Raw genomic sequence first — 16,447 nt, forward strand, 5'->3', positions numbered from 1 at the left:
GGTAGACACGGAGGGAATGGTCTTTGCGGAAGGCGGAAAGCAGGGGGGGGGGGGAATATATTCCTGGTGGTGGGGTCCATTTGAAGGTGGTGGAAATGTTGGCGGATGATTTGTTATGTGTGAAGGTTGGTAGGGTGGAAGGTGAGCACCAGGGGCGTTCTGTCCTTGTTATGGTTGGAGGGGTTCTGAGGGCAGAGGTGCGGGATGTGGATGAGATGCGTTGGAGGATATCTTTAACCACGTGGGAAGGGAAATTGCGGTCTCTAAAGAAGGAGGCCATCTGGTGTGTTCTGTGGTGGAACCGGTCCTCCTGGGAGCAGATACGGAGAAGGCGGAGGAATTGGGAATATGGGATGGCATTTTTGCCAGAGGTAGGGTGGGAAGAGGTGTAATCCAGGTAGCTGTGGGAGTCTGTGGGTTTGTAAAAAATGTCAGAGTCAAGTCGGTCGTCAAGGGCTTTTGCCCGAAACGTCGATTTCGAAGCTCCATACTCAATGTTAACCCTCTTCCAACATCCAGTGGCACTGCCAGCAATTCAAGTAAAGTGTTTTTGTCATTGGAGAGCATTATTATTCAGAAAAGGTAACAAAATGACCAGCTCGAGATTTTTTTTTAACTGAACTCTTAAATCTGAGGATCTCAAAATCCCCTTGATATTCCAGTGTGGCAATCTAATGGCAGACCCAATTTATTTGTAATTTCTCTGTGGGATATCATCTGAAAGAATATACATTTCCACAGTGTTTTGCAACGTGACAATGTCCCAAACTGATTTTTCAACCAGTTCATTACATTTGCAATGTAGTTGCCATTTTAATGTAGAAAACGCATCAGTTAATTTGCAAGCAGCTAGGTCTCTCAAACAGCAGTGGGGCGGTGAATTGCCCGTTATCGTTCACAATGCAATCCAAAGAGAAACGGCCGATGCTGTTAATTTCTGAATGGATTAATACAGTGCTTGGAACTAGGTTGTGATTCAGACTGTTAAAGACATGAGTTGTCTATGAAGCTGTTACTTCCTGCTTGGCTTGTTTGAGCGACTGCTTCAGTCATATTTAGAGCAACCCCGTGGCGTAGTACATTTTCTGCTTACCATCTGTTATTTCCATTGGTTGCCAAGTTGGTGAATTGAGCAAAGGATACAAACTCCTGATGAATCCACGAATGTTAAAGGGCTTTGTGGAGGAACTGCTTGACTTAAAGGGCTATTGGTTTGAAATACTTGAAATGTTAACTCTTTCCTTCCACAGATCCTGCCAGACCTCGGGTTTCTCCAGCAATTTCTGGTTTTGTTTCAGATTTCAAGTATCTGCAGTTCTTTGGTTTATATTAGATCACAGAGTCTTAAAATTGATTGCTTTGGAAGTTGAATTACTTTTGTAATGTTTAAAGAGGAACTGACTAACTATTTTTAAAAAAAGTCCAATTCCAGTAAGAGATGGTGCGCACAATGACCTCTTTGTGGCAGAAATTCCCTACCTGTGTTTTCAATTTCCTTTTCTCCGGGTGCTCCGGTATCCTCCCACAATCCAACGATGTGCCAGTTAGGTGAATTGGCCATGCTAAAAATTGCCCTTAGTGTTAGGTGCTTTAGTCAGGAGTAAATGTGAAGGAGTGGTTCTGGGTGGGTTACTCTTTGGAGGGTGGGTGTGGACTTGTTGGGCCGAAGGGCCTGTTTCCACACTGCAGGGAATCTAATCTAGATCTCCTCTCACTCTTCCCTATTGTAATTCAAAAATTGAAAGTGTTTCTTTGTTTTTATTCCTCTCCAGGAAAGGTTGAAGTTGGTAACGGTTCTTGGCGCTGGACTTCTGTGTGGCACAGCTTTAGCCGTCATTGTTCCGGAAGGGGTTCATGCACTCTATGAGGATGCTCTGCATGGTAAGAGAGAGATCCATGTCCCAGTCTTGTTTGAAAGCCCTGCAGAGCACAGAATAAAAGCAACGTGGCACCTTGTCCACCCTAAGGCAAGCAAAGCCGTTCTCTGTTCATGACCGCATTCTTCTGATCGCCATAATTTAGATGACAGTTTTTTGGCTCAAAACATCATGAGAGCTGGTACAGGTTAATTGGAGCACTTAAAATCCAATTCTCTGAATTACTTGGACACTGTGCAGAGTTCAAGACTTGTGCATCTTGAGCAATGACACAGGCTAAGAGAGCAATGAATAATCTGATCAGGGTACATAATGTTACTCGGTCAACATTTTCAAGTTGGAACATTTTCTCCTTCATTTTTGCATGGTGCTTTGTCTGAATTATAGTTCGGATAGAAAAAGTGTAATGCCCCTAGAGAAATGGAGTTTATGGACCTGGATTATTTCATAGATGTATTGGCACAAGGGCTAAACTGGGTACCACCAGTTATCACTAGTAATTGCACCATCCAACAAGGTAACATACAATATTTCAGTAAATTTGATGTAAATTTTACCGCTGTGAATTCCTGAGAGACAGCTGGTGCCAGAAACTATGTGTAGGATAATTTTCAGGACGGTTTTAGAAAAAAATTTGATAGATATACTTTACCAATAGTGTATCAATCTTGCCAATTCTCAGGAATAAAAATTCTACAGCAGAAATGTTGACATTATCCAGGGGGATGTTTTTGATGGAATGCTGCTTGCTTATTCCCATATCTGCAATCTATTCATGTAGTGCACAAATGAACAAGGGGACAGCATTTGCTATCCTCCGGTCTTCTGGCTTTATTCCTGTAGACAACGATGACATAAAGATCAAAGCCAAAGACTCTGCAATCTCCTCCCTCCCTGGCTTCCCAGAGACTCTTAGGATAAATTGCATCCGGCCCAGGGGACTCCTCTATTTTCACACTTTCCAGAATTGCTAACACCACCACCTTGTGAACCTCAATCCCATTCTGGTCTAGTAGCCTGTATCTCGATATTCTCCTCAACAACATTGTTGGTATTCATACTGGAAAAAGACAAAAAATATTCATTTAGTACTTTTCCATCTCCTCTGACTCCACACACAACTTCCCGCTACTTAGAACATAGAACATAGAAGAATACAGCGCAGTACAGGCCCTTCGGCCCTCGATGTTGCGCCGATCCAAGCCCACCTAACCTATACTAACCCACTATCCTCCATATACCTATCCAATGCCTGCTTAAATGCCCATAAAGAGGGAGAGTCCACCACTGCTACTGGCAGGGCATTCCATGAACTTACGACTCGCTGAGTGAAGAACCTACCCCTAACTTCAGTCCTATATCTACCCCCCCCTTAATTTAAAGTTATGCCCCCTTGTAATACCCGACTCCATACGCGGGAAAAGGTTCACACTGTCAACCCTATCTAACCCCCTAATCATCTTGTACACCTCAATCAAGTCACCCCTAAACCTTCTTTTCTCTAATGAAAACAGCCCCAAGTGTCTCAGTCTTTCCTCATACGATCTTCCTTCCATACCAGGCAACATCCTGGTAAACCTCCTCTGCACCCGTTCCAGTGCCTCCACATCCTTCCTATAGTATGGCGACCAAAACTGCACACAATATTCCAGATGCGGCCGCACCAGAGTCTTATACAACTGCATCATGACCTCAGGACTCCGGAACTCAATTCCTCTACCAATAAAAGCCAGTACGCCATATGCCTTCCTCACCGCACTATTTACCTGGGTGCCTTCCTCACCGCACTATTTACCTGGGTGCCTTCCTCACCGCACTATTTACCTGGGTGCCTTCCTCACCGCACTATTTACCTGGGACTGGTAAATAGTGGGACTTGGCCCTAATCTTACTCTAGTTATTCTTTTATCCCTGATATACCGATAGAAAGTGTTAGGATTTTCCTTGATCCTGTCTGTCAATGAGTTCTCATGTCCCCTCCTGGCTGCTCTTAGCTCTAAATAAATATGTTCCACTATAAAGATAAGAGAACACGTCATCTGTGGTTAACTAATGAAGTAATTAGAGAAAGTGTCACACTTGAATGCTTTTCCTTAGCTGTGCAAAAATGCGTGGCAGGTCAGATGATTGGTCAGAATAAGAGTATGGCATAAAGGTTATAAGGCTAATCAAGGAAGAAATTAGACCATGAGAGGGAGCGAGCTCGGAATGGGTAGTTTTATACAAATATTTTAAAAGGAAAAGAGTAGATGAGTATTGATTCCCTGGAGGGTGGGAATGGGGAGTTGATTGTAGGTTGTAAGGAAATCACTGGTTAACTTTGGACACATTTTGCCTCTTGTCTTCACAATGAAGGACACAACAAAATCCCCAGTAATATCTTTAAATCAGGAGATGAAAAGAAGAGAGGAATTTATCGTGAATTTGCAATCACAAGGGAAATGGTACGAGGAGCTGTGAGCTGAGAATGATCCCATTCCAGCTGGTCTTCATCCTTTGGCCTTTAAAACAGGTGGTTCATGAGCTAGTGGCTAGTCTTTATTTTCCATTTTTAAAAAGTAATTCCGTCCTTGGTGACCTGAGTGTTGCCGGCAAGTCCAGAATTTATTGGCTATCCCCAGTGCCCTTGAAAAGATCGTGGCGAGCTGCCCTCCTGAATTGCTGAAGGGGTACAGGTGACCTGGCAGTAATGTCACTGGACTAGTAAACCAGAGGGACACGATTATACACTGGGGGCATAGGTTCAAATCCCACCACGGCAGCTGTTGCAGTTTAAGTTCAATTAATAAAATTGGAAATTGAAAGTCGCACTCAGAAATGGTGATTTTATTATTGTTTTTTAATTTAAAAAAATCTGATTCACTGAAGTCCTTTTTAGATTAGATTAGATTCTCTACAGTGTGGAAACAGGCCCTTCGGCCCAACAAGTCCACACCGCCCCTCTGAAGAGAAACCCACCCAAACCCATTCCCCTACTCTATATTTACCCCTGACTAACACACCTAATACTACGGACAATTTAGCATGGCCAATTCACCTGACCTGCACATCTTTGGATTGTGGGAGGAAACCGGAGCACCCGGAGGAAACCCACGCAGACACGGGGAGAATGTGCAAACTCCTCGCAAACAGGCGGGAATCGATCCCAGGACCCTGATGCTGTGAGGCAGCAGTGCTACCCATAAAGGCAAGAAGAAATCTTAGGGAAGAAGAAATCTGCCATCCTTTCCCGGTCTGATCCAAGCATGACTTCAGATCTATTATACTGTGGTTAACTCTTAATAGCCCTCTGAAATGGCCTGAGAAACCATCAGTTCACACTCAGTAAGAGAAGAACAAGAATTGGAAAAAGAACAATCTCGTATCGATATGGATGACGCGATGGCACAGTTGGTTATCATTGCCTCACAGCTGCCAGGGAGTTGAGTTTGCTTTCACCACCTGGTGGCTGTCTGTGTGGAGTTTGCACCTTCTCCCTGTGTCTGCATAGGTTTCCCCTTGTAGTTTAAAGATGTGCAAGTTAGGTGGATTGGCCATGCTAAATTGCTCAGTGTCCAGAGGTGTACAAGCTAATGCATTAGCCATGGTCAGTGCAGGGTTACAGCGATAGGATAGGTCGCTCTTCGGAGGGTTGGTGTGGACTCGATAGGCCAAATGGCCTGCTTCCACACCGTAGGGATTCTATGATTCTGGGTACATATGCAATGCTTCAGGGGAAGGAGAGCATGGCTAATAGCACTGCAGTGGACTAAACTGGTTCTGTAGTTTCTGAAAGTGGGGCCTTTTGTTTTAATTATTTAAAACGTCTAACAGCACTTGCAGAATCACAAAAAGAGGCCACTCAACCCTTAGTCTAATCTGGGAGAAAGTGAGGACTGCAGGTGCTGGAGACCAGGGTTGACAGTGTGGTGCTGGAAAAGCACAGCCGGTCAGGCAGCATCCGAGGAGCAGGAGAATTGATGTTTCGGGCAAGAGCCCTTCATCAGGACCGGCTTCCTCGCATGCTGTCTGACCTGCTGTGCTTTTCCAGCAACACCCCCTTTGTCTAAGATGTCTCTTTTGAAACAGCTATTCAACAGGTCAAACTCTAACTTTTTTTTCCTCCACAGCGATGCAAATGTTTCTCTTTTAATTTGAATGTTATTCTTGACATTATAAAATGGATATGATGATGGAGGCTAATCATAATGAGGATGGTGCGAATTGTAGGAATGTTTTGTGCGCTGGCAGGTATTTGGAGTTGCCCATGTCCCCTCAGTGAATTGCCTGGTGCCAAGTCAAATGATGAGACTCAAAGCCCTGCTACAGACAGCAGTGTTCACGACAGAAAGGTAGCAGGGCAAGTTTGCTGAGATTCGCAACGACTACATCTCTGGTCATCGGGTGTGATTGAAGATGTGCCAAATCAGCGTGACTCAGCAGTGACCTGTGGTTCGTGAGGCCGTGTAGGCTTTGAACATTGCAGCATACGGGCTGCAGGAAGGTTCCCACTCTCGTTTAATCTATTTTCTTTCTACTCCCTCAGATAAACACACCCATGGAGGTGAAGCAGAGAAGGTGGAGGATTCGTTAAAGACAGGACAGTCAGCAGAGACTGAGCATGATCACGAGCATATTGCTTTGCACGCCTGCATTGGGGTTTCGCTGGTCCTGGGCTTTGTTTTTATGCTGCTGGTTGACCAAATAGGCAGTTCTCACATGCACTCCAGTGAGGGTAAGAGACACTTCAAATCTCACTCGCTCATTTTTTCCACAAAATGCAAGAGACCCAGTGAGCTACCACCTAAGGCTTGACTCTTTTGATCTTGGTTGGCATCCCTACTTGTGACAGAACGCTGGCCGCTCGCCTCGGTGGGCGGGGGAAGAGGAGTATTGCTGGGCCGCTGGGGTGAAAGGAGGGGGAGGGGAGGCACTTTGGCCAGGAGTGGAGGATAGAGGAGCATTGGGGGGGATTCTGAAGGGGAGCCTTGTGGGGAGGGAGGGGGTTTGTGTCGGAGTGAGGAGGTGGGTGAGATTGGGGCAGAGGAGTGTCGAATCAGAATTGGTGGGGATCCTACCAGAAGGAAGGTGGAGGAATTGGATCTGGTTAGACTAGAGGATGATCTGACCAGGAGGCTAGTGAAGTGGCCAGTTTTATAGTTAGCCGTCAGTAGGAGCACATTTCAACCCCTCTGACTTTTGTCAACTAACTGTGCCCAGGTCAGCGTATATTTAATGCAGTCTTGCTGCCACCTTTACCACAGCTTTGTAAAGTCGTGTTTTAAAGTTACAGCAACAGTGTTTTTCCCAAATGTTACCCGTGTTCCCAAAAATCACCTTGAGTGAATCAGATTTCTTGCATTGTGGTTTGATTCTGATGTGAAGGTATGGATGTAACCGAACCAAATAACATTACAAACACTGATTCAGAGCATCTGGTTCCCTTCCCCTGTCTGTTCCCCAAAACCATGTGAGTTATTTGAATCTGTTGGCATCATCCTTTAAATCAGTGCATTCCAGATTTTGCTGAAGCTGCTCGGATGCTGCCTGAACTGCTGTGCTCTTCCAGCACCATTGATCCAGCATTCCAGATTATGACAACTCCTGTACAGTAAAATGTCTCCTCAATTCACTCCTGCTTTTACCAATTACTTTAAATTTGTGACTTCTGGCTAGAAGTCCTCAGTATTCCTACCAATGTGAATCACTTCGCCCTTCGGTGTGTGTTATATTTTATCTGGTGTTTCTATCCACTTCACCAGTCTATCTCTGCTCTCTCGATGTCTCACATGATGCTTCTCTCATCTAACTGTATTTGAGTTTCATGTGCAACCTTTGAACTTATTGACGTATACCAACAAGAAATGTCCTTCCACCTGACTCCAGGAAGTTGTTTCTTCTACAATGGAAAGGGTTTGAACATTCGGAAGACTCTGTATTGCATTCCTGATGAAGGGCTTGTGCCCGAAATGTTGATTCTGCTGCTCCTCAGATGCTGCGTGACCTGCTCTGCTTTTCCGACAGCACACTCCCACCTCTGATCCCCAGCATCTGCAGTCTTCACTTTCTCCCTGTGTATTGCATTTGAAGACTTTTTTTTTAACCTGCCTTCCTCGTATGAAAATATTTGATTTTGCTCTTAAGTAGCCTACTCTAATTTTCAAATTACTTGTACTGACTTTGTATTCACCCACACGAGGAAATAGTTTTTCTGCATTTACCTTATAAATACGATATTGATTCAAACAGCTGACTTAGGTCATTCTATAGTCGCCCAAACTCAAGGGGATAAAACATTCACACGAACCATTCGCATTGCTTAATAGTTTAAATCTCTGGTATCGTTCTAATGAATCTTCACTACATGCCCTCCAAGGTCTCTATGTTCTAAGTGCAGTCTCAAGAACTGAACACAGTTCATTAGGTGCCTTCTAACCAAGATCTGGGTAACACTTCTCCCCTTCCACACATCAAAACTCCTGCAAAATACTAGCGCCTGTGTGGCTGTTAGCCTTATTTGTGGATTTGTGAAGCGGCCTACTCTGTCATATTGAGCTAGGAGAGGTGAACCAGTAGTCCACCCAGCTGCAGGCTGCACTGGGCAAGTAGACCTGAGATTATTTCAGGACGTTTCTAATTTCTGGTCTTCAGGACAGGCACAACTGATTTTTGATTAGGTTAGATTCCCTACCGTGTGGAAACAGCCCCTTCAGCCCATCAAGTCCACACCGATCCTCCGAAGAGTAACCTACCCAGACCCTGACTACCAGACACTATGGGCAATTTAGCATGGCCAGTTCACCCTGACCTGCACATCTTTGGACTGTGGGAGGAAACCCATGCAGACATGGGGCGAATGTGCAAACTCCACACAGACAGTTGCCCGAGGCTGGAATCGAACCTGGGACCCTGGTGCTGTGAGGCAGCAGTGCCGCCCCTAAATTTTTCTCTAAATTCCGAAAATTAATGTTAGCTCCATTACACAGAGAAAAACCTAATTACAACTGGTGCTGCGTTGGGAAAAATAATTTGTAATAGCAGTTGTAAGACAGACAATATGTATGCAGTAGTCTCTGGAATAGCAACATTTCTGACTCTGCGGTTGCAAACTCTTGAATGGTTTACAGAGTGTATCTTACATAGAAACAGACCATTCCTCCCAGCTAGTCCATACTGGTGTTTATGCACCATTCACACCTCCTCCTGCACTTTGGAATTTAAGTAAATGTCTTATCTAAGAGGTTAGACACCAGTGGTATAACAGGACCGAAACATAGCATGGAATCCAGTTTGGAGAAACCAGAACAGTTCATAGACACCAGTGGCATCTAAATAGGCAGAAGGGCAGATAGATCAATGCAATGGTTCCTTTATGAAAATGAAGGTATTCAACTGAAATAATAGAGACTGCAGTTAGATTTTGAGGAGCTCTCTGCACAATTTATTTTGTTTCTGATCTGTCTTTCAGATCCAGAAGCTGCAAGAACTGCCAACACCAAGATCACCACCACACTCGGACTGGTGGTCCATGCAGCAGGTAACACTAAATTTCTCATGTTGTGCGATGACGTTTATCAGCACCACGTCAGCATTGCCCATGTTACGTCTGAAACGTTTCGAATCAAAGCAGCTGGTGGTGCAATCTCCAGAGCTGAGAGGGCACTCTCGTAGCTCTCATTGTGCCGACTACTGACATGTCATCTATTCAAACAAATCATGAACTGAATCTAAGCTTGGAACATGCCAAAATATTTCCAGTCCACTGCCCCTTGTATCAGCTACCTGATCAAAATGTTGTCCGACAGTACAAACTGGTTTTTAAAGTGGCTGTTATTATACAGCCTTTTGTGATAGCCCTTTTCCACCCCATTTTGTCCTTATTGTTTGATGCTGCTGAAATGTCGATACTGAGCATTTTAAATTTATTTTAACCTGCACTGGGCCTGCTATTATTCCTTATGGAACCTAATTTCCCTTCGATTTCTTCGTCTCACAACTAATGGAAGAGTTTTCTGCTCGCAGCTTAGATACAGTTTGAGTCCACAAAGCAATTTTGAACAGGTTCTTTTTCGGGTTGCATTGGACTAAGCAATCTCAAATTGATGTAACTAAATTAGACCTTGCTGACTGGATCAAATCCACAACCTTACTCGTCATTTATTTTTGGAACAGAAGGACAGTATTTGGTCCATCGGGTATACTGGTTCTCTGAGAAGCAATCCAGTCAGTTCCACTGTTGTGAGCAGCAAGTTCTAGGTTATTACCTCGTGTGAAATAGCTCTTCCTCACCTTCAACTCTTTCCCAAACCTAATTCTGTGTCCTTGAATACTTTTGCTGTGAACTAATGGAAACCTGGATTCCTCGCAAACCTTATTCAAACGTGTCATAACCTTGTCCAATCTCCCTTCAATTTCCTTTGCTGCAGGGAAAACAAACCCACCTTCACCAGTCTAACCTTGTGACAAACATTCTCATCCAAGTCAACCCCTCAAAGACCTTTGCATCCCTCTCACAGTGTTGTGATTAGAGCGGTATGCAATACTCCAGTTGCAGCTTAATCAGAGCTTAGTAATAGTTCAGCGTGCCTTCTCTGGTTTTTGTACTTGGTGCCTTTATTTATGAAGACCAAGACCCCATATGCTTCACTAGCTGCTCTCACAGTGTGCCTTGTCACCTTAAAAAAAAAATCAGTGATCATGCACCACAAGTCCCTCTGTTCCTGCTCATACTTTGAGCTTGTGCCGATAAGTCAGTATGCCTCTCCCAATTCCTTCTGCCAACATACCTGACCCTGAGCATCTCTGTACTGCATCAGGTTCCATCTGTCACTTGTCCACCCGTTCTGCTAACCTTGTCTTGTTGCAGACAATTCGTATCAACTTGACTGTTTGTCACTCCTGCTTGATGTAGTGGTGCAGGTAGTGCACGGTTTTAAGTCCAAAAACGTGCTATTTTACCACAGGCTCTGTTTACCTTTCGCTGTGGACAAGGCTTGTGGAAAAGACAGCCCAGGATATCCACTACAAATTGTGCCTATTGGGGTATTCTAAGCCATTAGAGTCATAGAGATGTACAGCATGGAAACAGACCCTTCGGTCCAACTCGTCTATGCTGACCAGATATCCCAACCCAATCTATTCCCACCTGCCAGCACCCGGACATACCCCTCCAAACCCTTCCTATTCATATACCTATCCAGATATCTTTTAAATGTTGCAATTGTACCAGCCTCCTCCACTTCCTCTGGCAGCTCATTCCATACACGTACCACTCTCTGTGTGAAAACGTTGCCCCTTAGGTCTCTTTTATATCTTTCCCCTCTCACCCTAAACCTATGCCCTCTAGTTCTGGACTCCTCCTCCTCCTCCGCTCCTCCCCCCCCCCCCTTTTCTCCCCAGGGAAAAGACCTTTCAATCTAATTTTTGCAGTTTTGTACTATTTGTACATTGTCCTGTGTAGTTGACCGCACAGTACAGCCTCTTAATTGAACATGCGATTTCAAAAACAGTTTAGCTTTCTAATCATCCAGTTGTTTTTTTAAAAAAATTGAGTAACTGGAAGTAAAATGAGCCATTTCCATTGCAGGCTTGCCTGCTGCAAACAGTTATTGGGTTTGAAGCAGTGATTTGATTTCTGTGTTCCCCTGCAGTACCCAGTCTTACCTCTTCCTTTCCCTTTATAGCGGATGGCATTGCATTGGGTGCAGCAGCTTCCACCTCTCAGACGAGTGTACAGCTGATTGTATTTGTAGCTATTATGTTGCACAAAGTAAGTCTCCACAGCTTGAATTTCCTAGTTTTTGTTTAAGGTGTACCATATTTCTCTTTCTCTCTCATTGACTGATCATTTGAGCCCTGTCTTGCACTGTAGTGGCTACCGTTCTGGAATTGCCTGTGGCTGAGATGTTTCAATCCTATCGAGGAAGGTTATGCAATTAAACTCTGCTGTATTTTTAAAAACGGTTTGAGATAACCCAGCAACTGCCCTTTTTTAGGAAGGAAACCTGCCGTTCATCCCTGGCTTGGCTTACAAGTGGCTCCCCACCCAGTGTCCTCTGAGCAAGCCACTCATTTGTAGCCAGCATTGCAAAAAGAAACGTCCAGTAAGAATATAAATGCACATTGATCTAGCCACCAGACTTAACAAGAGCACGCCAAGCTTGGTTAGCCTGAAAGATTGCAACAATTAGGAGAGCCATTCCATAAACTATTAGAGGGGCGACACGGTGGCTCAGTGGTTAGTACTGCTGCCTCACAGCGCCAGGGTCCCTGGTTCGATTCCAGCCTCGGGCCACTGTCTGTGTGGAGTTTGCACATTCTCCCTGTGTCTGCGTGGGTTTTCTCTGGGTGCTTTGGTGTCCTCCCACAATCCAAAGACGTGCAGGTTAGGTGAATTGGCCGTGTTAAATTGCCCACAATGTTAGATGTATTAGTCAGGGGTAAAATGTGGGGAAGTGAGTCTGGGTGGGTTATTCTTTGGATAGTCAGTGTGGACTTGTTGGGCCGAAGGGCCTGTTTTCAATCTATAGAGATTCTAATCAAGAATAGCAAAGAGTCTGCTATACATACGTACTCTGAGAGTGTAGCAGTATCCCAGCCTCCTCCATCATTAGTCATTCAGATCTTCCGGCCCCAATAACAACAACTATTGAGTGGTTTGTTACAGTTGTTGTGGAACGCCAAGCTCCAGGGAGCTGACTGGTGCAGGAACCCAGAACTTGTGGTTGAACAGAATGGCCCTGTGGGAGCGCACACTGATAGTGCCACCCATGACCTGTCAGCACCTGACTTGGCCTGTTTGCAGCATCCTCAACCAGTTGTTTCAGCTCATTTTATTTGGGGCTCCTCCTGCGAACGTAATGTTTGCTGCAGAAGTGCATTTCTGTAAATCAATGAAAGCATCAATTATCTGGCAACCCCAGCTCACCTCTACCCTTTGGGGCTGTGCAATTCAGCTGAAATTTCAAAACTGACTTTATTGGTTGTGAAATGTTTTTGAATGTTGTAAGGTAGTGAAAAGCACAACATAAATCCAAGGTTTTCTTACTAATTACTTTATCACTAACCTGTTCATTCCCATTTCTCATTTAAAAGTGATGTGCAAACTTTAATGGATTTTCCGCTATAGATAATTGATATTATACAAAGTCACTGTGTGCAGTACGTACAAACAGTATGTTCCTCAGAATTCTCGTTTTTGACACAGTCCAAAATTCTTCAAAAATGACATGAAGGCCTCCTGCCAACTGTCAATATTTTTCTCGTGGAATGAGGTAGAACTCCTGTATGACTGCAATCCTCTGTCATCTTCATCCAGCAACCCTTTTGTAATATACATGTTGGGAGGTGTTGACTGTGAATTTATATAAACCATCCACTGTTTCAGACCCCATGCAGAAACACTTCTCAACTAATGAAGAATAATCCTATTTGTACAGAGGCCACAGACACTAACAACGGGTAACTAGTTCAATAAAGCATTGTGAAATATGTTATATTCATGCTAAACCGTGTTTAGGATCTCTACTTCCTCATCCATCAAAACAGCTGCTTCAGTAGAGCGACATTCGCACAGTATTGCATAGGAGGTTCCCTCTAGGTTTTGTGCTGGTGTTTCTAGGATTGGTCTCGAGCCTGTAGCACTTGAGTGTTAGCAATTGAGTCACAGCTGACACCGTACTACACCCGCAGGCAAAGTTTGCACGGTCACGTGCAGTTGCTGCCAGACGTCATTGGTTAATAATCAAGCATGGGAACCTGGGTCGGCATTTTGGATGAGGCGTAAAATGATGGAATTGTAGGAAAGCATACTTAATCCATCCCAGTATTCCTCTCCTCTCCTCTTGTTTTTAGGCTCCTGCTGCTTTTGGTCTGGTTTCGTTCCTTATGCATGCAGGTCTCGAAAGGAACCGAATCAGGAAACACCTTCTGGTGTTTGCTTTGGCAGCGCCTCTGCTCTCCATGGTCACTTACCTGGGCCTGAGTAAGGTATGTATGCTGAGGTCGTGACATGTTCATTTGCCGGGTGAAAGTGTATTGCGGCTTGGATGTCAAAATACTACAATATGATGACTACCCTGTCAGCCGTGTGCTGCAGCCACTGAGGTTCCGAGTCAATCGATCTGCTTTTCTGCATCACTTGATAAGGGATTGGCCAGGATCCCTGGAGAACTCCTTGCTGTTGTCTTTAATAACCAACCTGAATGGGCAGTCGGGGTCTGTGTTTTAACATCTCCTCCCATAGGATAGAGTCTCCTCGACCCTCCCGAAACTGCTCTTGAAGATGTTAGCCAGGTTTTAGCCTGATGCTTGAATATTTCAACCCGTGACTCTGATGCAGATGTAGGAATATTGCCAAGTCAGTTAAGAGAGCTGTGTGACTTCTGGGAGCCTTTCAGGTACTAGCTGATTTTCAGTCCAAGTAATAGAGTCATAGTCACGCAGCATGGAAACAGACTCTTTGGTCCAACTAGTCCACACCTCCAGTTTCCTCATTTCCCCTCCCCCCACCTTGTCTCAGTCAAATCCCTCGAACTCAGCACCGCCTTCCTAACCTGCTAACTTCTTCCTGACCTCTCCGCCCCCACCCCACTCCGGCCTATCACCCTCACCTTGAGGAAATACATCCAGGGAAGTAATTTGGGTGGAACTGAGAAATAAGAAAGGGATGATCACCTTATTCGGATTGTATTATAGACTCTCTAATAGTCAGAGGGAAATTGAGAAACAAACTTGTAAGGAGATCTCCGCTATCTGTAAGAATAATAGGATGGTTATGGTAGGGGATTTTAACTTTCCAAACATAGACTGGGACTGCCATAGTGTTAAAGGTTTAGATGGAGAGGAATTTAAGTGTGTACAAGAAAAATTTCTGATTCAGTATGTGGATGTACCTACTAGAGAAGGTGCAAAACCTGACCTACTCTTGGGAAATAAGGCAGGGCAGGTGACTGAGGTGTCAGTGGGGGAGCGCTTTGGGGCTAGTGACCATAATTCTATTCGTTTTAAAATCGTGATAGAAAAGGATAGACCAGATCTAAAAATTGAAGTTCTAAATTGGAGGAAGGCCAATTTTGACGGTATTAGGCAAGAACTTTCGAAAGCTGATTGGAGGCAGATGTTTGTAAGTAAAGGGACGGCTGGAAAATGGGAAGCCTTCAGATATGGGATAACAAGAATCCAGAGAAAGTATATTCCTGTCTGGTTTAGAAAAAGAAGGAAGCATATGTCAGGTATAGACAGGATAGATCGAGTGAATTCTTAGAAGAGTGTAAAGGAAGTAGGAGTATACTTGAGAGGGAAATCAGGAGGGCAAAAAGGGGACATGAGATAGCTTTGGCAAATAGAATTAAGGAGAATCCAAAGGGTTTTTACAAATATATTAAGGACAAAAGGGTAACTAGGGAGAGAATAGGGCCCCTCAAAGATCAGCAAGGCGGCCTTTGTGTGGAACCACAGAAAATGGGGGAGATACTACATGAATATTTTGCATCAGTATTTACTATGAAAAAGGATATGGAAGATATAGACTGTAGGGAAATGGATGGTGACATCTTGCAAAATGTCCAGATTACAGAGGAGGATGTGCTGGATGTCTTGAAGTGGTTAAAGGTGGATAAATTCCCAAGACCTGATCAGGTGTACCCGAGAACTCTGTGGGAAGCTAGAGAAGTGATTGCTGGGCCTCTTGCTGAGATATTTGTATCATCGATAGTCACAGGTGAAGTGCCGGAAGACTGGAGGTTGGCAAACGTGGTGCCACTGTTTAAGAAGGGCGGTAAAGACAAGCCAGGGAACTATAAACCGGTGAACCTGACCTCTGTGGTGGGCAAGTTGTTGGAGGGAATCCTGAGGGACAGGATGTACATGTATTTGGAAAGGCAAGGACTGATTAGGGATAGTCAACATGGCTTTGTGCATGGGAACTCATGTCTCACAAACTGGATTGAGTTTTTTGGAAGAAGTAACAAAGAAGCTTGATGAGGGCAGAGTAGTAGATGTGATCCATATGGACTTCAGTAAGGCGTTCGACAAGGTTCCCCATGGGAGACTGATTAACAAGGTTAGATCACATGGAATACAGGGAGAACTAGCCATTTGGACACAGAACTTGCTCAAAGGTAGAAGACAGAGGATGGTGGTGGAGGGTTGTTTTTCAGACTGGCGGCCTGTGGCCAGTGGAATGCCACAAGGATTGGTGCTGGGTCCTCTACTTTTTGTCATTTACATAAATGATTTGGATGCGAGCATAAGAGGTACAGTTAGTAAGTTTGCAGATGACACCAAAATTGGAGGTATAGTGGACAGCGAAGAGGATTACCTCAGATTACAACAGGATCTGGACCAGATGGGCCAATGGGCTGAGAAGTGGCAGATGGAGTTTAATTCAGATAAATGCGAGGTGCAGCATTTTGGGAAAGCAAATCTTAGCAGGACTTATACACTTAATGGTAAGCTCCTAGGGAGTGTTGCTGATCATAGAGACCTTGGAGGGCAGGTTCATAGCTCCTTGAAAGTGGAGTCGCAGGTAGATAGGATAGTGAAGGCGGCGTTTGGTATGCTTTCCTTTATTGGTCAGAGTATTGAGTACA

General features: G+C 44.5%; 1 protein-coding gene across 1 annotated transcript in view; it reads left to right on the forward strand.

Moving 5' to 3' along the window:
• Positions 1–16,447, forward strand: part of slc39a9 (solute carrier family 39 member 9) — a 45,985-nt gene that overhangs the window by 23,732 nt on the left and 5,806 nt on the right. The window contains exons 2-6 of the mRNA XM_043698406.2: positions 1,773–1,881; positions 6,403–6,591; positions 9,325–9,393; positions 11,540–11,625; positions 13,710–13,844. Of these exons, the coding sequence (XP_043554341.1) occupies positions 1,773–1,881; positions 6,403–6,591; positions 9,325–9,393; positions 11,540–11,625; positions 13,710–13,844 (588 nt within the window). The remainder of the gene's footprint in view (positions 1–1,772; positions 1,882–6,402; positions 6,592–9,324; positions 9,394–11,539; positions 11,626–13,709; positions 13,845–16,447) is intronic.

Source organism: Chiloscyllium plagiosum, unplaced genomic scaffold, assembly GCF_037043375.1.
Source record: "Chiloscyllium plagiosum isolate Xiang-an unplaced genomic scaffold, Cpla_swu_hap1 HiC_scaffold_8, whole genome shotgun sequence".
Taxonomy (NCBI): domain Eukaryota; kingdom Metazoa; phylum Chordata; class Chondrichthyes; order Orectolobiformes; family Hemiscylliidae; genus Chiloscyllium; species Chiloscyllium plagiosum.